At 39.5% G+C, this 21,449-nt stretch overlaps 1 protein-coding gene across 1 annotated transcript in view; it reads right to left on the reverse strand.

Annotated features, from left to right (window-relative positions):
- Nucleotides 1–21,449, reverse strand: part of SULF1 (sulfatase 1) — a 111,772-nt gene that overhangs the window by 8,990 nt on the left and 81,333 nt on the right. The window contains exons 14-18 of the mRNA XM_042781848.1: nt 21,232–21,297; nt 19,751–19,923; nt 16,451–16,593; nt 16,232–16,355; nt 13,640–13,673 (exon numbers count right to left, since the gene is read on the reverse strand). Coding sequence (XP_042637782.1) covers nt 13,640–13,673; nt 16,232–16,355; nt 16,451–16,593; nt 19,751–19,923; nt 21,232–21,297 — 540 coding nt within the window. The remainder of the gene's footprint in view (nt 1–13,639; nt 13,674–16,231; nt 16,356–16,450; nt 16,594–19,750; nt 19,924–21,231; nt 21,298–21,449) is intronic.

Here is a 21,449-nt window from a genome sequence, read left to right on the forward strand (position 1 = left end):
CCTCGGAAACCCAAGGAGGGGTTGCTATGAGTCGGGTCCGACTCGACGGCACATAACAGCAACAACAACAATTAAAAAAAGAAAAATTATAATTTTATAGTGGATTAACCTAGTGGATTAAACACCACTTTATACAAGTAATCATAAGTTAATACCAAATGTCATGCACCTTCTGTTAAGATATTCCAAAGCCTCAACATAACCTTTTTTTTTTTCTTTTTTCAAATTGTGATCTGAGTGAAAAGTTTACAGAGCAAGTTCATTGTGCACACAACAGTCCATACACATTTTTTTTCATGACATTGATTCCAATCCCCATAATGTAACAGCTCTCTTCTTCTCTGTGGCTGGTTACCTCTTCCCTATGTCCTCCTTTCTTATGCCTTCCTGCCCTCTGCACTATCTCCTTATATAAATACTGCCTTTCTGATCTCTCATGGTTGATTGTCCTAAGGACTGAATCTGCCTGCTGTACAGTTATTCACCTTATTTGACTATTGTTTGGCTGGCAACCATGGGAGTGAGTTCAATTCCAGGCCTGAAGGGTGACTAGGGGACATAGTCTTGGGCGGTTTCACCAGTCACTATCAGACCAGGAAGCCTGATCTTTTTAAGATTTTGAGTTTAGTTCCACATTTTTCTCCCGCTCTATCTGAGATCTCCTAATTTAATCCAAGTGTTTGACAGTGGTAGCCAGGTAGCTCTTCTGGCCTCATGGTCATGTAGGCTGAGGTTTGCATGGTCTACTAGTCCCTTGGACTAATTGTTTCCATGCATCTTTGGTTTTCTTCATTCTTCTTTGCTCTGGACAAGGAGAGACCAATTGCTGCATCTTAGATGGCAGCTTGCAAGATTTTGAGACCCCCGTCACTATTCAGCAAAGTAGGATGAACAACAAAGATTTTTTTTTGTAGTATGTTATGCCAATTGAACTCGATGTCCCCCATGAGCATGATTCCAAGCCCACAGGCCCAACAACTCGCTCCCTTAGGGTGGCTGGCTACAGCTAAGAAGTTATCATAACTTTGCCCCTTGTTAGCTGTTATATATATGGACATTCTTATAGCACATACAAATACATACAAACACATACAGTTGTCTGCCAAACTTACATATGGTCATGGGTATATTCCCTTTTATGTAGGCATACCTGCTTCTTCGCCCTGTCTACCTATGTATCCATGCATACATAGATCAATGTTTGTTGTTACTGACAATAAGTACTGTGCATGTGAAAGTGTTTGTCTTTGTTGTCTGTGCCTCTTGGGCATCTCTCTGTATTGTCCTTTTCCTTAGTGTTATTGTGCTCTTCTTGCTTTTGGTATATTGCCTTTCCTTTCACCCAAATCAATACTTGTCTCATACCTATCTAGCAATTTTCCCTCCCTTCCCTTCCCATCTCTGGTAACCAATAAAGAATGTTTCCTTCCATATGTAAAACTTTCCTTGACTTTTTCTAATACTGGACTAATACAGTATTTGTTCTTCTGTGATTGATTTATTTCATAACATCCTCTAAGTTCATCCACATTATGAGGTATTTTGTGGATTGTACATTGTTCTTTAGTGTTACATAGTATTCCATTGTGTGTATGTACCATAGTTTGGTTATCCATTCCTCTTGTTCATGGGCACTTAGGTGGCATCCATCTCTTTGCTATTATGAATAGTGCTGAAATGAACATGGTGTACATGTATCTATTTGTGTCCTGGCTCTCACTGCTTTAGGATACATACCTAGTAATGGGACTGCTGGATCAAATGGTATTTCTATTTCCAACATTTCAAGGAATCACTATACCATTTTTCCACAGTGGTTGTATCATTTGACAGTCCCATCAACAATGTATAAGAGTCCCAATCTCTCCATGTCTTTGCCAGCATTTGTTATTTTCTGTCTGGTAGAACTTTGCTATTAGTGTTGGTATATCATGGTTGTTTTGATTTGCATCTCTCTAATGGCTAATGATTGTGAACATTTCATCATGTGTTTGTTGGCTGCCCATTTTTAAATTGGATTGTTTGTCTTTTTGATATTGAGGTATTTGTGTTTTCTATAAATTTTAGAGATAAGTACCTTGTCAGATATGTCATTGCTGATTTTTTTTTTTTTTTTTTTTACTAATCTGTAGGTTCTCTTTTTACTCTTTTGGAGAAGTTTTTTGATGCACATTTGAATTTAATTTTTAGAAGGTCCCAATCATCTAGTATATATTCTGCTGGTTACCTTTGGGGAATTCCCACTCAAAATGTACAGCTTCAGTCAGATCATAAGGAACTATCTATCCTGTTGTTGTTAGGTGCTGTCGAATCATCTCCTATTCACAGAGACCCTATGCACAGCAAAACGAAACACTGTCTGGTCCTGAGCCAGCTCCATGATCCTTGCTATACCTGAGCCCACTGCCATTGCCACTGTGTCAATCCATCTCATTGAGGGCATTCCCCTCTTTCATTGACCCTCCACCTTTCCAAGTATGACATCCTTCTCCAGTGAATGGTCCCTTCTCACAACATGACCAAAGTACGTGAGACAAAGTCTGGCTATTCTAACTTCCAAGGAGCATTCCAGCTGCACTTCTTCCAGGACTGATTTTTTAGTTCTTTATGCAGTTCATGGTACTTTCAGCATTCTTTGCCAACACCACAACTTGAAAATATTGACTCCTTATTCATTGTCTAGCTCTCACATGCATATGAGTTGATTGAAAATATGGTTTGTGTCAGGTACACCTTAGTCCTCAAAGAGACATCTTTGCTCTTCAGCACTTGAAAGAGGTCCTTTGCAGCCTGTTTGCCCAATGCTATATGTTATCTGATGTCCTGACTGCTGCTTCCATTGGTGTCAATTGTAGAACCAGGCAATGTGAAGTCTTTGACAACTGCAATCTTTCCTCCATTTATTGTGATGTTGTTTATTGGTCCAGTTGTGAAGATTTTTGTTTTCTTTATAATGAGATGTAATCCATACTGCAGACTGTAGTCTTCAATATTCATCAGTAAGTGTTTCAAGTCAAGTCATCCTCACTTTCAGCAAGCAAAGTTGTGTCGTTGGCATATCTCAGGTTGTTAATGAGCCTTCCTCCAATCCTGATGCCATGTTCTTCTTCATGTAGTCCAGCTTCTTGGATTATTTGCTCAGCATATAGATTGAATAAGCATGATGAAAGGATACTACCCTGACACACTCCCTTCTTGATTTTAAACCATGCAGTGTCCCCTTGTTCTGTTCGAATGGCAGCTTCCTGGTCTAGGAAGGTTCCTCATGAGTGCAATTAAGTGTTCTGGAATTCCCATTCTTCTCAATGTCATCCACAATTTTTTTGATCCACACAATCAAATGCTTTTGCATAGTCAATAAAACACAAGTAAACATCTTTCTGGTATTCTTTGCATTGAGCCAAGATCCATCTGCCATAAGCAATGCTACTCCTCATTCTATATCCTCTTCTGAATCCAGCTTGCATTTCTGGAAGTTCTCAGTCAATATACTGCTGCAACTGTTTTTGAATTATCTTCAGTAAGATTTTACTTACTGACATTTTACATGTGGCATTAACAATATTGTTCTATAATTTCCACATTCTGTGGGATCACCTTTCATTGGATGGGTACAATTATGGATCTCTTCCAGTCAGTTGGCCAGGTATCTGTCTTCCAAATCTCTTGGCATAATTGAGTGAGTGCCTCCAGTAGGGCATCCATTTGTTGAAACATCTCAGTGGGTATTCTGTCAATTCCTGGAGCCTTGTTCTTTGCCAATACCTTCAGTGCAGCTTCAACTTCTTCCTTCAATACCATTGGTTCTTGAACATATGCCACCTCCTGAAATGGACAAAGATCAACCAGTTCTTTTTGGTACGGTGACTCTGTGTATTCCTTCCATCTTCTTTTGATGCTTCCTGCATCATTCAATGTTTTGCCCACAGAATCTTTCAGTATTGCAACTCGAGGCTTAAATTTTGTTCCCAGTTCTTTCAGCTTAAGAAATGCCAAACATGTTCTTCCCTTTTGGTTTTCTAACTCCAGGTCTTTGCACATTTCATTATAGTAATTGGCTATGTCTGCTCAAGCTGAAAATCTTGAAATCTTCTATTCAGGTCTTTTATCTTGTCATTTCTTCCATTTGCTTTAGCTACTCTTCATTCAAGGGAAAGTTTTAGAGTCTCTTCTGACATCCATTTTGGTCTTTTCTTTCTTTCTTGTATTTTCTTCATGGGTAATATTCCTGATATCATGCCATAAATCTTCTGGTTTTCAGTCATTGGTGTTCAGTGCATCAAATCTATTCTTTAGATGGCCTCTAAATTCAGGAGGGATATATTCAAGGGCATATTTTGGCTCTCAGGGACTTGTTTTAATTGTCTTAAACTTCAAGTTGAACTTGCATATGAGCAGTTGATGGTCTGTTCCACAATCAGCTCCTGGCCTTGTTTTGGCTGAAGATATTGAGCTTTTCCAGTGCCTCCTGCCACAGATGTAGTCAATATGATTCCTGTGTACTCCATCTGGGGAAGTCCACTTGTATAGCCACCATTTGTGTTGTTAGTCTTGTAAAATTCTATCATGTGATCTCCAGCGTTATTTTGGTCAATTTCAGACTGCTGAAGTTGATAAAAATCTTCAATTTCCTCATCTTTGGGTTTGGTGGTTGGTGCATAAATTTGAATGATAGTAGTATTAACTGGTCTTCCTTGTGCATATGGATATTATCCTATCACTGCCAGCATTGTACTTCAGGACAGATCTTGAAACATCCTTTGTGAATGGCATGCCATTCCAATTCAAACTGTCATTCCTGGTATAGTAAATCATAAGGTTGTCTGATTGAAAATGGCCCAAACTGGTCCATTTCAGCTCACTAATGCCTAGGATATCAATCTTTATGAATTCCATTTCATTTTTGACAACTTCCAATTTCCTAGATTCATACTTTGTACGTTCCATATTCTGATTATTAATGGATGCTTGCAGCTGTTTCTCCTCAATTTGAGTCATTGCTACATCAGTAAATGGAGGTCCTGAAAGCTTTACTTTATTCATATCATTAAGATTGGTTCTACTCTGATGAGGCAGCTCTTTCTCAGTCATATTTTCAGTGCCTTCCGACCTAAGAGGCTCATCTTCCTGCACTGTATCAGACAATGTTTTTAGGCTATTCATAAAGTTGCCCAGTAATGTATCAGACAGTGTTTCTCTTCTATTCATAAGGCTTTCCCTGGCCAATTCTTTGAAAAGTAGATGGCTTCTTCCTTCTTCCTAGTCTGTCTCAGTCTGTAAGCAGCATTGAAACCTATGCATCATGAGCAACTCTGCTGGCTTTTGAAACACCAGTGGCACAGCCTCAAGCCTCACAGCAACACGCAAGCCACTGCAGTATGACAAATTGAAAGACCAGTTCCTCTCCCTTAGCTGTGGGAAACCTCTCCACTCTCCTCTTACCTGGATCCTGCCACTTTAGTCATCCCCAGCATTCTCTCCCTTTCCTGCCTCTGGGGGTGAGACCCGTCTGCCCCAAAAGCTATCATATTAACCCCAATTGAGGAACATTTTATAAAATAACTGACCTGTCCTCTTCAATAAGTCATGAAAGACAATGAAAAATTGAGGCACTGTTTCAGATTAAAGGGGATTTAGAAGACATGATTAGTTTCTGCAACTTATGAGCCTGGACTGGATTTCAAATCAGAACAAAACAAAACAAAGCAAAAGCATAAGCATGACATTACTGGGACAACTGGCAAGGTTAGAATATGGAATATGGATTAGATGATAGTATCATCACATCAATGTTGAATTGCCTGATTTTAATAAATGCAGTAGATTTATGTAAGTGAAAATTCTTGTTTTAAGGAAATACATTCTGAAGTATTAATATATAAATGGGCATGATGCCTGCAAATTCTCTCAAATGATTGAGAAGAATAATGTGTGTAGAAAGAGAGAAAGAGAAAATGATAAAGCAACCGGGGTAAAATTTCTTGGTATCACTCTTGCAAACTTCTTACAAATGTGGAATTATGCCAAAATGTAAAGTTTAAAAAATGTGTTAGACACTGAAACCTAAATTTTCCATGTGTGTGTCCTGGTTTCTGCCAGTCTGTGGTTCACAAAATGAACCTCTTTCCTTCAGCCATCTGAAGTCCTTTATTCAGAGAGGGAAGGTGTGCATTGATGTGTTCTGAAAAGTGAATTTTCAGAATAAATGTAGATGAGATCAAGCTACAGGTAATTTTCATCCTGGAAATAAAAAAGTTGCGATACCACTAAAGAAAATATAAGAACACACCCATGTCTCAAGTTTAGCCACAATTTTTTCTGAGTGACACTAGCTTTTAAAAACATGACCAAATAATCACATCATGCTATACTTTACAGATGAGTAACTCAGATACGTATGTGTGAAATTTTAACTCTTCCCAGAGCAGTGTTACCATCAACAGCAGCCAATGGTGTCATAAGAAACAGAAACAATGATTATTGCTGGCAGCCTGACTCCTCACAACTTCTTCAGCCTCTTCCCTCAATCTCCCTACATCACATCTGCACCAGCCTCAGGAAATAACACCCAATTTCCTGAAAACCCCAGGCTTTCTTTTACCTCAGAGCTTTTATTTATTCTTAGAATATGTTTCCCTGACTCATCCTCCTAGCTCTCAGCCTTCAAGATTAAATTTAAGCATCATCTCCTTCACTAAGTCTTTGTTTTCTTCTATATTTCGCCAACATTGCATGAGTCTCTCTATTATAACATTCATCTACTATATAACTCTGGGTACTTATGCTCAATAGTGGAGTCACTGGGCATTGTATATGGCTAACACACTTGGCTACTACCCCAAAGGTTGGTGGTTCGAGGCCACCCAGAGGCCCCTTGGAAAAAAGACCTGGTGATCTACTTCCAAAAAACTGGTTATGGAGAACCCTATGGAGCACAGATCTACTCTGACACACAGTGGGTTTGCCATCAGTGGGAATCAATTTCATGGCAACTAATTCACTAATTACATGCCTACAGTTTCAAGAACGAAGTAATAAATAGGTCAACCAGAAAATTATAAAGCAAGGCAATTTTGTTGAGTGTTGCTACACAGAAGGACATTTTAGTTAATAAAGGTACTCTCCTCCAAATTTTACTTTTGATACCACAATTTAAATTTAATTTTCTAAATTGATAGAGCCTAACCACAATGTCTACACTAATACATCAGTTCCTTTCTCCTAAGCCCTTCTGTGTTTTTCTGTGCTCTTTGAATGCTTTTCTGAAGGCACAACGTTTTCAGTATTAATGTGCCTTTTGGGCAATTTTCATTCTGCTTGAAACATAATATGCTTTACATTTTAATGGAATTTGGTTTGGGTTTTGAAATTTCACTCTGAATTTTATGGTGTGCCTAGTAACCAAAAGCCAATCGTAAATACTTTATAGTCATTTGCTATGTGTAGAAGGCTATGAATTTCTCACCTAAATAATTTTATTGATGAATTGCAGGAACAGCTATTTATTCTACAAATAAAAGGCAATGAAGTTCAACTAAGAAAGTAGTGCTTACTATCTGTAAGATATATCAGTTACCTATAGATCAATAACTTATAAAAGTCAGAGGCTGATTAAAATAACATGCCTGCTTATTGGTAAGTACATATAACCTTCTCTCTCTCCTAACACTTCATCAGTAATACCAGCCCAGTGGCTGGAGGTGTGCGTCAGAATGGAACTGTGCTCCACAGGGCATTCAATGGCCGATTTTCCAGAAGCAGTCTGTCATCTATGACTAAGGCACCACTCGATGGACTTCAAGCTTTCAGTTAGCAGCTGAGCTTAATAACTGTTTGCACCACCCAGGGATAAACATTATTGATTTTATTAACTATTAACATAAAGGCAAATGTCTTTCAAAATCCCAGGGATTTTTTTAATATAATTTTTCTATTTAAATTTATTATCAAACATCAATTATAAAATAACATTTATTCAGGGCTTACCAGGTGCTAAGCACCTTTCAGGTATCATCTCATGTAATTCTATGTAAAGCTTTTGTATTATTATCACTTTTATATATACTTGAAAATTAAAATATAAAGAAGTTAGATAAATTGCTTAAGAGAATTAAAAGCACATACTAGAGCCAGACTGTCTAGGTTTTTAATTTATTTTCCACAAATTATCAGCTGTATAATCTTGGGAAAATTACTTAATTTCTCCATCATTCAATTTCCTCATTTGTAAAATGAGGATAATAATAGCAGTCACCTCACATACTTACTGTGAGTTAAATGAGTGAAGATATTTAAAGTTCCTATAAGAATGATGCTGGCAGTTCAAACCTACCAGCCACGCCTCGGAAGGAAGGTTGGGCAGTCTACTTCTGTAGTGATACTGCCTCAGAAACCCAAGGAGGGGTCGTTATGAGTCAGGTTTGACTTGAGGGCACATAACAACAACAACATAAAAATGATGGAACCTAATAAGTCCTGTAATGATGTTGATAAATGGTCCCCAAATTGGGAAATGAGTAAGCCAGGATTTGAGCCCAATCTGACCCCAAATGCCATTCTCATAATTATTTATGTCACTTATTTGGATTAACCCAAATCTGTCACATTATTTCTCCCAGTTTAAGGCTCTTGAATGTCTCCCTTTTGCTCTCAGAATAAAGATCAGTATATCCTTTGATCTGGCATATGGCTAGGGTGACCAGACTATGGCTTACCTGGGACCATCCCAGTTTATGTTTGTTGTACTGGCATCTGTTCTGGTTACCTAGTGTCACTTTGACAAGAATATATCACAAATGGGATGGCTTTAACAAACAGGAGCTTATTCTCCTATAGTTTGGAGGCTTTAAGTCTGAGTTCAAAGTGCCAGGCTCTAAGGGCTGGGTGAAAGCCCCTCAACCTTGGGCTTCAGCTCTGCCTCCTGCTCCTGGCCCACTGGAGCTAGAGGCTTTTCTTCACTCAGACAGCTGCTGGCTGCTGAGACTGACAAGCCCAAGGTTGACAAGTAAAAAAGCACAATCCTCATGTTACCAAACCACATGGCAGGCCATTAATTCAAGTCCATTGAAAGTCCCAAGGTCAGTTGAACATGGCAAGCTGCTGAACAACGACATGGCTATATCTCTAGCATGCCATAAGCTAGAGACCATGCTCAGAGCTGTTTCTTACATCTAGGAAGCAGACCACAAACCCAAAGCAGATACTCAACTGCTCCAATAGATTCCACCAAGGAGTTAATTAGCAATGTCACCATGGGAAAGAACTACATTCAGCTGCCCAGCCACTTAACCAGGTCCAGCCAAGTTGACACACAAACTTAACTACCACTGCACATCCTATTGGATTTACTGCCGCTTTTCCAAGTTCAAAAGTGTTTTCATTTGGACAATAAACTATGATCACTTTACATCTAACAATATTTATAAAACAGGTTCTGTTTGCCTCTTAAGCTCACATCTGTTTCTTCCTTCCCTTGTGTTTTGTTAGGTGCCATCTAGTTCTGACTTATAATGACTCCATGTAAAACAGAACAAAACATTGCCAGGTCCTGTGCCATCCTAACAATCATTGCTGTGTTTGAGCTCATTGTTGCAGCCACTGTGTCAGTCCATCCTTGAACACAGAGTAGGTAAAGTGTATGGAAGGTATGATGCTATATTATACTTTACTAATAATATTAATGGGAGCTCTGGTGGCATATGCTAACCAGAAGGCTGGTGGTTCAAACCCACCAGCCACTCCTTGGAAGGAAGGCTGGGCAATCTACTTTCATAGTGATACTGCCTCAGAAACCCAAGGAGGGGTCGCTATGAGTCGGGTCCAACTCGACGGCACATAGCAAATAATATTAATAATTGGGCTTGCTGCATGCCACACTCTGTTCTACACATGCTCAATAGCAGGCATGAGATTTTAACCATGGAAATCTGGCTCCAGTACCCATGCTTATAACCATAGCACTGTATGACTTTTAACATCCAGCTGTGTCATTCACATCTGTCTGCCTGGCACAAACTGTTGCTGTAGGGAGAGGTAAGTCAATACAGCAAAAGCAATGTGGACAGAGACATGGCAACAGGGTGGGTGCAGTGTGGTCTGCTGGCCTGTAAGGCTTAGTACAAAAGGGTTGGGAAGCAGCCTTGCCAGTCTCAGGCTGCCAAGTGCTGGCTGATGGTTCTGTGCAGTCCATGGACACACAGCTATGGCTACCAGGAACTCTCCTTGGACATCAAAGGACAGTAGCATCAACTTTCAAATGCAATGGGTAAATAAATACTCCAACTTGTTGATCCAATTCTATCTTACACCATAGTTAGAAATAATTACTTTCAACTCTAGCCACAATTATTTCCTAAGTCATAGGTGCTGTGCTGCTTTCTGATGTGTGCCTTTACTCTGAGCCTGTCCTAACTGGAAAGTGATCAGTGTGATCTGGCTGCTCCTGTCTGTGCACATGCTAAGGCCAGAAAGAGAGTGACAAAATGAGTAATAACCCACTTGCTTCTTGAATACCTTCTCAGCAGGCCTAATGATTAATTTTTGGAAAATCCACAAAAAAGAAGGCAGTTTAAAAAATATGTATGCAACAACTGTATGCAAAACAAATTTTCTAAAATATTCTGTTAATTTTCCAAATGCCACATTCTTCAGTTTAGTTGTTACCATTTCTTTCAAGGTCTTTTGTAATCAAATTTCATGATTAAAAATTTTAATACAAATATTATAAAACAAAAATTTTCATTAGTTTTTTATAAAAAATCAGAATCTTTAAGAATTAAGGTTTCTAAAATCCCTTATGTGGTGACAGCAATGGAAGACTGCTCTGGTAGACACCATAGGGCCATCGCAGGTCTTTACAGCAGTTACTTCAACACATAAAATGATGGTTCTGGATCTGATTCCTTTCAGTCCAACATGATTAAACGACCTGATAAGGTCACATCAAGCTGCTTTTGGGTGTCTAGTTTGTCCCCAAGTATGACTAGGTAAAATCTGTCTTAGTAAACCCATTACATAATATTCCTGCTGTTATATGGATATAACATGAACAATGGCTTGCTTCATGGATCATGAAATGGTCTGAAAATACTAGTATAAAGTATCCTTAGATTTGTTTTTTAGTAAGGCATTCAGGAGGAAGGGGAGAAATAGGTAACATCATTCTACCCTTGTACACGTTTTCAATGGGCACTCTACTGGAGAGGAAAATTCCATCAAGAATTATCTTTCAGTTGCCAAGGCTGTGTCCAAATGACCTCAGAAATTATTGCTTTAACTCCTTGAGTGGTGGCAGCAGGGATCAGAGACAAAGATGAGCCCCAGGTGTTTGTGGTTTAATTGGCACACCTGAAGAACAGTTAAATACACTTAGTTTCAAAGTTGTCCAGTGATAATTCATGGAGAAGAACCTTCTGACTCAGCTCTGACCAGGTTTACATCTTAAATAACCTGTTAATTTCCTTTTACCTCTTTCTTGGAAGATGTGAAAGTAGGCCAGACTGAAAACCCTTTAGCTATGAAAATGAGTGAATGACAAAATAACTGTAAAGTCAATATTGAGTGTTAGGTCCATTAGAAATGTCTCACTTCTGAAATTTCTTAATGTGACTCCTGGGAAATGGGCAAAACAGCTCTCATGCATGGAATACTACCTCATCTGCTCATATCCTGGGTGAGACCAGGTTAAGAGTGAATTCTTCTACTCTGTCTTCCATGTGTTAAGGGTGACATGGTTGGTGTAGGGCCAAGCAAGGAAAGGAAAGAGGAAGAAAGGCAAGAGAGGGAAGGAAAAAAAAGAGATATATGCATGATTATACATAGCCTCAAAAGTCTAGCTTCCTTTGTTTTGTTTGTTTCCATAGTCTCTACCACCTTTCCTATGGCCATTTAACTTCTAGCCAGGACAACGAGCTGTCCACTAAAAGATGGAATCAGAAACTCTAGCTGTGGAGGCTGGAGGAGGTGGCAGAGGGATGGACAGGGAGAACTGGAAAAGCAATGACTTTTGTTCCTCTGGAGATATCAATAGGTAGGAGTCCATTAACTCCATTCTTTGAGGGAAACTTTCCTCCCAGGTGAATTCATGCAGTGTGGCAGTGACTGACACATCTGTGCCCTCAGGATTCCCACAGCAGACAGTCCCCATCGCCTGCCCAAGGCACAGTTCCGAATATCTGAGGTCTAGGTTCTGAGTAGAAAATTAGCAAGGACTAATGTTGCTGCGGGACCTCTGGTAGCATAGTGGCTAAAGCACTTGACTGCTAACCAGAAGGCTGGTGATTCAAACCCACCAGCCACTCCTCGGAAGGAAGGTTGGGCAATCCTACTTCCGTAGCGATACTGCCTCGGAAACCCAAGGAGGGGTCGCTATGAGTCGGGGCCGACTCGACGGCACACGACAACGACAACAACAACAATGTTGCTGGGTAAGCATATGATCTGTCTGTCAGTTTGCCATACTATTGTGGCTTGATCATTGCTATAGTAAATACCAGTGAGGTCACCCATGGTGGACAGGTTTCAGCAAAGCTTCCAGATGAAGACAGACTAGTAAGAAAGGCCTAGTGATCTACTTCTGAAAACTATCCACTGAAAACCCTATGGATCACAACAGAATATTGTCTGATAGAGCCATGAAAGATGAGCCTCCTGGGGTGGGAGGCACTCAAAATACACAGTGACCACAACAATAGACTTGACCATACCAACAATTGTGAAAATGGTGTAGGACTAGACAATGTTTTGTTCCATTGTATATGAGGTCTGCATCTTCAGAGCTCACTCAATAGCAGCTAACAACAACAACAACAACAACATTGCCAGATAACCCAATGACACGGTCACGAGGTGTCTGGATTCCCTCTTCAGAACACAGTGAGGTAAGGTGGGTAGGGGAAGAATATGATGAATAGGGTGACGGCTGTTTGAGTGTTGTGTGGCAGACACTATTGTCTCGGGTATTGTTCCAGTGGCATCTCACACATGCTATCTCAAGGCTTTTCTGAGTGTCTTGTTTCTGATTCTTGTTCTCAACTCCCAGAACACTCTTCAATTCCCAACACCCTGAAGGGTCTCTGGATCATATTACGAGTGCTTCTCACCACCAAAACTAACTAACAACTGTCCACAGAGAAGCTCCTTTTCTTTCCTCCAACTTCTGCTTTAGAATTCTTTAAAATTCCCATTATTCCTCTTACGACTTTGGTGTTTTATTTAATAAAAACTTCTAGCTAGTTTCCATGAAGCTTCCTCACCAGATCAAGGTGTAAGCACCACAAGGAAAAGACTTCTTCTACCCCCTCAAAGAGCTCCAAAGATTATGTTAAGTGTGTCTAGGTTTTTTTTTTTTTTTCTTACCCCTTCACATCATTCCATGCTTAAAAGCCTCACCCAACAAACAAACAAGCACAGGAGTGAGTGAATGCTCTGGGAGACATCTTATTGTGACAGTGAGCTGATTTGAAAGCAAAACAACAGATCTAAAACCAGTGAAAAAATGTGGAGAATGCTGTTAGAAAGCACATGCACCCCAAGCTATGTCTGTGCAACATGGTAAGGAACAGAAATTAGTTGAAATAATGGCTGGATCATGCAATTATTGGGAAAGAAGCTGCCAAGGAGAATAAAAAAGTGTGAATACCTGTGTAGGTCATAGCTTCCTCCTTCTTTATTTCCTGATATAGGAAAATACAAGAGTAACTCATGTTAGCTTTAGAACACATAAAACCATTCACAATGTTGTTTTCCATGCACAAGGTCTAAATCCTAGAAAGAAATACATTGTGTTAAATACAGACAGTGCCCAGGCCCAACAGAATTTTTCTATTAGACAGGCTCAAAATGAGGATTGAAAGTTATAAATGAAAAGGTTTAAGATAAAAACCATAGTATTTACGTGAAAAATAGGTGGGGTGAGAAAAGGAAGGGAGCTGATTTATTAGCAGTAAGAAAGGTGCCTCCAGAAGTCTGTGGAATTTTGAGGAAGTTTAATTTTGGTTAATTTCAGACAAAACACTCAAAAAAGTGGCCAATAATCATATCCTTTAGGGACAGTCTAGATGGTGGAGGAAGGGATTTGAAGCATAACAGCAGTAACTGGCTCCACCTGGTGTGTCTTTTCACCATTAGGAGACTCGATCAGATTTCACTAAGTAGAGTGGTTTTTGTCATCACCAATAAGAATGCTATGTTCTCCTGAGAAGGAATGTCTAGGAGTAATATTGCCTGTAATACTTGGAAAGGAGCTCTAGTGGTTCAAACTCACAGTCACTCTGCGAAGGAAGACTGGGCAATCTACTTCTGTAAAGATTTACTGCTCCAGAAACCCAAAGGGGGTTGCTATGAGTAGAAATTGACTTGATGGCAGTGAATTTGGTTTTGTTTCTTTCTAATAGTTGGAATCTAACACATCCCAAGCCTTAGTGAGGTCTTTTCTTGTTATTTCTTGTTTTGTAAGTTTGGAGGAAAAGGTCAACAGATAAGAAGGGTATTTGAAAAGATTTGAGCTGCATAGACTCAATGACCATAAGATCCAGCCTATAAACCCAGTTCTCTCTTGGTTGGCAATTGATTCCACTAAGATGTTAACAGAAAGCTGTTGAATAATGGCTGAGATGTGAGTGCTCTCATAGGTTCTACATTTATGATGGGACTCCCATAGATCAAAAGCCTTTATGACTCTACAATGGTGGAATGATGGGCAGTGACATTGATCATTTTGGGATAAGAATCTTGACTCTTCAGATCACATGACTCAGAGAGCTGCCTGTTTTTAGTGCTGGAGATGCTGTCTCTGGGCATGACCCAGAGAGACACAATCTTCTAAAGAGAACGGGAAAACTCAGTCATACAACAAAGGGCTTCTGCGACTCCTCAGTGCCTGCAAGTCTAGCTTTTTGCCCTTTGGAGGTTGGCATGCTCCGCTGACACCAGTGCCCATCCATGGATAGCCATTTCTATTTCTACAAAAGCTATGAGGAGAAAATGGGCTATTGGACAATAAGAACCTAAGCCTATATACATAACCCTGAGGAACTAGATGGTGCCTGACTATCAATACCAATCACTCAGAAAGGGATCAAAGTTGGAGATCCTGGACAGGGTGGGAGAAAAACTGTGGAACAAAATTAAAAAATAAAAAAGACAAAGACTGTTGATCAGATAGAGACTGGTGAAACTCCTGAGATTATGGCCCCTAGTCACCCTTTGGTCTAGAATTGAACTCACTCCCCTGACATAACACTCAGCCAAACAATAGACAGACTTACGAGATAAACAGCTATACCAGGGAGATGGCTCTGTTTAGTACAACCAACCATGGAAGAATAGAAGTGCAGCATTTGCACAGGAAGAAAGGTAAGGAGGCAGGAATGCACAGACAAGAAGGGCATAAGGCAAAGGTAACTACCAGGAGGAAGTGGGAAGAGAGCTGTTACATTGTGGGCATTATAATCAGTGTCACAAAACAAAATGTGTATGAACTGTTAAATGTAAAACAATTCTGCTTTGTAAAATTTCACCCAAATCACAATAAAAAGTAAAAAAGAAAAAGGGGATTTGCGCTAACAAGGAAAGAGCTAGAACCTGCTCCTGAAAAATTGTATCCCAATGAGCCCAAGAAGAAGTACCTTGGTGAGTTTAACACTGCAGACCATCTGACTGATTCCACACAGACCCTCTTACCCTTTCAGATCTCAAGTTAATAAGCTCCTCAAACAGCTCTAGTTCCTGATGCTATCCAGATTGACGACTGGAAATATCCTTAAAGAGACATGGGAAATGTTGGCAAAAGAAATCTAATTCACTGTGTTGTGGGCAGGGACCCAATTGAGTCCAAAGTTGGTACGCAGAACTTGGGCATTGTATTTCCATCCAAGGTTCCTTAAAAAAGAGTCTATTCAGGTTTACCTAACCTGTATTTATGACTATTGACAACAGTAACAAACAAATCCTCAGACCTTTCATCCCATCTCCAATAGCTACGTCTATTAAGAATCAGTATTTACTAATAGAATAGACCTGTGGGAGGGACTGGAATGAAATTCTCATCAAATCTTTGGCACATGACATTTTTCATTAATGAATCCAATGCTAAACTTAAAGATTAAAAAGATGTTTGGAACTGCTTGGAAAGTTTTCCTTATAAGTATCCAAAACTATATTTTTCTGTGCATATAAACGTTTCAAAGGCAGAAAACTTGGCAACATAAAGAACTTTTTTATTTCCTCTTACCAGCTTCAAGGTTCTTAGGTCTTGGGTTGCACTGCTTATAACCTTGACAGCTTCTGAGCTCCATCAATTGTATGTGTAGTTGATTCAAAATGCCACGTTCTATTGTGTGGACTGTATTTGTGAGCTGCAGAAGAGGTCAGAGAAACATATTTATTTAAGTTCATTGCCAGGATATCTTATTTTCAGACACTTTCATAAAATGAAAACACATTGTCTTACCTGATAAGGATCTGTGTTCATATCAAAATATTCCAAAAATCCAGTAGCAAACTCACAGAAAAGAAAGTTATGAGTCTCATTGACTGTCCGCAAACACCAGTAGGTGTTATTGTTAGAACTCGTGCAAGCACAGAAAGATCCCACTATTGGAAAATGAAAAAAAAGGGAAAACACAACAAAAATAGAATGAAAAAAGATAGGCAGTCTCTCCATTCCAATGTTTCATTATCTTTACCCTTTAAGATTCACATTTTCTTTCTGATAAATATTGTCATTAGATATTAAATAAAACTTTTTATCTCTCTTGATATAGATTTGCTATGAGACTAGGTGAAAATGGAAAAAAAGATGGTGATTATGATGGGCATCACAGGCTGACAGTGAAGATGACACAAAGATATGCCCCCCCCCCCCCACTTAGCTCTGTTTAGCAGTGGTCTCTAAAACTGGCTGAGTGGTGGGAGTATAGGCGGAAAAATAACTAGAATTTCTATTTCTGGTTATTTTTAGGAAAAATAGTTACTTAATACAAAGGTGTAATTGGTTCCTTTGCTTGTTCTCTATGTCAGATGGCTACATGTCACAAAGGGAACACAAAGAAACAGGAAATTCCACAGTGCAGAGTGGTTTGGAGAAGGCTTGAGCCCTGCTAGATAGACTTAGAGATCACGTAATCTGTAATCATCATAGGCTGTCTACAATACAGACATACCTTGTTTTACTGCACTTCACTTTATTGTGCTTCACAAAGATTGCATTTTTTTTTTCTAACCAATTGAAAGTTTATGACAACTCTTTATCAAGCAATTCTATGCCATTTTGACAGCAGCATGTGCTCCCTTCACATCTCTGGGTCTCATTTTAATATCTCTCATGATATTTCAAACTTTTTCATAATGTTATTGCATACTTAATAAACTATAGTATAGTGTAAACCTAACTTTTATATGCATTGGGAAACCAAAACACTCGTGTGACTCACTTTACTGCAGTGCTCTGGAGCCAAACCCACAGTATCTCTGAGATATGCCTTTGAATATCTCTTGTTTCACACAAAGGTTCACTGGTTAATAAGGTGGCTTGTTTGTTTGTTTATTCTTCTAATATTCATTGAGCATCTATCTACAATGTGCCAAGGACAGAACATCATGTAGACATGGTCTCTTATCTTAAGAAACTTATAATCTACTGAGGAAGACAAATGTTAAACAAAAATGAAAGGAAAAACATGTAATTACAAATGTGAAAAGATCTATGGAGAAAAAGTAGAACATGCCGAAAGTGTATAAAATGGGCTAAGCTTATCTGATGGAATAGGGAAGGTCACCATGAAGAAGTGACTTTACAGTAGAGCTTCAAATGATGAGTAGGTTCTTGAGAAGAACAAGGCTGCAGGTGGGTATAAGGGTGAGGTAGAGGGAATAGCATGTGCAAAGGCCCTGAGGTGGGATAGAGCTTGGGATGCTTGAGGTAGACAGAAGCCAAGTGGCCAAAGTTGGCGAGTGTGGGAAGAAGTGGGCACAAGAAGAAGATTTAGAACTGGAATGTAGCAAGATGGGCTTTGTGGGATATATTAAGGATTTTGCTCTTTATCCTAAGAAAAATGAACCAACCAACCAACCAGTTGCTGTCGAATTGACTTTGACTCATGTGTCAGAATAGGACTGAGCACTGTGGGATTTTTAATGGTTAATTTTTCAGAAATAGATTGCCAGGCCTTTTTTCTGAGTTGCCACTGGGTTGATTCAACTCTCTAAACTTTTGGTTAGCAGCTGCACCTGTTAATGGTTTATAACACTCAAGGGCTTACTTCTCTAAGAATAGGATGTCATTAAAATATCACTGAATTCTGTGAGCCGAATGGACTGGAAAGAGCAAGAGAGGAATCTGGGAGGGCCAAATACAGATTTTTGCAGTAGTTAAGTAAGAAATGGTGGTGGCTTGAGCAAGATTATCTCAGCTCAGGTGGGACGTTTACGTGTCTCAGTGCTTGATCTTTAAAGAGGTGGGCCAGCCCTAAACACAATGAATTCTTTACCTCATTAGAACCTTGCTCATACATTCTCTCTGCCAAAACTGCTGCTCCCTTCCTTCCACCTACATCCCCTTTCATATGGATTCTTTCTCTCAGGCCTTTTAAACTGTAGTTTAATTTTCACTCCCTTAACTACCTCCCTAGTGACACTGCCTCGGAAACTTAAGGAGGGGTCGCTATGAGTCAGACCCAACTGGACAGCAGTGAGTTTGGTTTTGGCTTGGAATGCAAACATGGACACTGAAATCAAGAGGCATCAAAACATAAACATAGAACTTAAAAATTCTCATAGATAGGTCTTAAATCCCCTCAAGAGTGATCTGTGGGTTCCTGGGCCTCTCAAAATTCCAGTTGAAGAAACAATGATGTGGGTGATCCCCAAAGAGTCTTTCAATTCTAAGATTCTGTGTTTCATCTGGAGTCCACGGGTGATGCAAATGGTTGAGGTGCAATGTTTGCGTCCACCCAGAGGTGCCTCAGAAGAATGGCCTGGTGATCTACCGACAAAAAACCAGCCACTGAAAATCTTTTGGAGGACCGTTCTACTCTGACACACGTGGGGTTGCCATGAGTTGGAATTGAGTTGAAGGCAACGGGTGGATAATGTTTCATCTACTACGTGGGACAATGAGCCTTCAATCAGCTGATGCACCACAAGAATTTAGGGTATTATTCTGTGTGGCCTCACAGGTAACCGAAGCATATATGAGCATTAATTTTAAAAGTAGACAATTATCATTCACAATCCAATATAAAAATTAAAAATTGTACTGAGCCCCTATTATTCTGTAAGTATGGTGCTAGGTAATGAAGTAGAGTAGGAGATATGTAGGCTGTGGGCCCTGCATTTGAGGAGCTTTTAACACTTTTTACCTCCTTTTACTATATTTAGAATATACACTTGAAATAAAGCAGAAACAAAATATATTTGTGGTAAAATTGTTCATCCATTCATTTAGTTGTAGAGCAACTTTTTTGAGTAGCACTCTGTCAGGTGCTGGGCACTGTGCGAAATAACATCCTAAGGAGAAAAATCCAGGGAGAAGTTTGGCATCAAACAAAATATAAACAAAAGAAATTCTAAAGGGAAAAGTTAATTTTTGGCAAAATAACATGATTTTCCAGTATAGAAAACAGTACAATGCTTTCCTCTGGAATCTTTCTGGATTCCTGGTTTTATGCCATTGAGTCTTAGTCTAAATAATGGTAGCGTAAGGCACTGTCTGCATGGTGGCAATATGTGGTATTCAGGACGTACAACTTACAGTTCCAGAAGGGGGCTGTCTGCCAGTGGTTGTTGTCGTGTGTGAAGCAGGTGAGGCCAGGAAGGCTGCACTCATCCCCCTTCCTCTGGCGTTTCTTCTCCTTCCTCTCCTTCTTTTTCCTCCGGTTCTCCTTGAAAAGCTGAAGTTTGCTGTCTACTTCTTGAGCAGCCTCCCTAGTCCAACAGAAGAGATTTTTCAATGATCAGAAAGTACTTCCTCAATTAAAAATGTGATTGTTGCTATGAATCTCAAACATGTATTTGGATACACGATAATAGATGACCTTTATTTTTCACAGCCCCAAACCGGACCCAGTGCCATCCAGTTGATTCTGACTCATAATGATCCTATAAGACGGAGTACAGCTGCCCCAAAAGGGTTTCCAAGGCTCAAATCTTTATGGAAGCAGGTTGCCTCATCTTTCTCCCATGGAGCAGCTGGTAGGTTTCAACCACAAACCCTTTGGTTAGCAGCTGAATGCTTTAACCACTGTGTCACTAGACTTCCTCCGTTTTTTTGGTCAAGGGAAACTCGTAAAGTGGCATCTCTCTTAGAACTTTACTAAGCCTTAACAGGGTCAATATTTTCTTTCTTACTTACATTTAAACATCAGGGTGAGTGGATCCTGCTAGCAACACCTTTTAAGCAAATCAATTAACTTCCTAGTGGTTCAATACCTATCAGCCATAAAGTCAACAGTTGGTTGGGTTCGATGGTCTCTAAAATTCTTTAACAAATTCTATAAAACAGGCTTGGGAAAAAAAATTTCTTTCTTTCGTTTTTTAAATGTTAGTTTTCCATAAAGGGCCTCAAATTTTGTTGAGGCTTAACTACTAAATCTCCTTTATTTAATGTTACTGTTATTTCAAAATATGTACATTTCTCCTAACTTTTGGAATTCACACGATTGCAGGCTGCTCTATACAATGCACTGATCTAATCAAGAGTACACATCTCTCAGTCACTCTGCACAGCAAGCAGTGCATTGAATAAAATAGTTTGTATATTTTTTGTTGTCTTTGAATTGGCCCTGACTTATGGCAATCCCATGCATAACAGGGTCAGCCTGTTGTGATCCATAGGGTTTTCATTGGCTGATTTTCAAATGTAGACTGCCAGACCTTTCTTCCGTATCTGTTTTACCCTGGAAGTGCCACTGATACTTGTTGAGCATCATAGCAATATGCAAACCTCCACGGGCAGGAGGGGTGGTGGCTGCATTTGAGGCTGTCTCACAAATATGGTGGAGAGTGCTCACAGAGTCAGAGTACAACTCCTTGTGCCTCTGCTCCAAAGGATTCCACAAGTATCACCACGGACCCTTGGCAGAGTGTTGGCTTTACTTTCACCTTCATGAGCTATCTGCTCTCGAGGTGACTTCACTTCTTTCAAAGCAAACACCAGTCAGAACCCAAGAGTCCCTCCAGCCTTTCAGAAGCACCAATGGACTTGCCAGCAAATTTGGACAACAGTTAACTTACTTGAATGGGTGAAGATGGCTCTTTAATTTCTCTTGCTTTTTTGCACCTTTTTCTTTGTGGTAATAGCTGTAGGCAAAAGGGTTAAAAAGTGAGTTTTCATAGCCTTTCATTTGACCAAACAATTCATTTTATATAAAGAAAGCAAAATAGAAGGAAAACAGTTACTTTATTGTAACTATTTTAATTTAATGAGATTTTCTTCTTTTTATCTTCTGCAT

Source organism: Orycteropus afer, unplaced genomic scaffold (assembly GCF_000298275.1).
Source record: "Orycteropus afer afer isolate SDZICR_OR568_19922 unplaced genomic scaffold, OryAfe1.0 scaffold00181, whole genome shotgun sequence".
In the NCBI taxonomy this organism is placed as follows: domain Eukaryota; kingdom Metazoa; phylum Chordata; class Mammalia; order Tubulidentata; family Orycteropodidae; genus Orycteropus; species Orycteropus afer.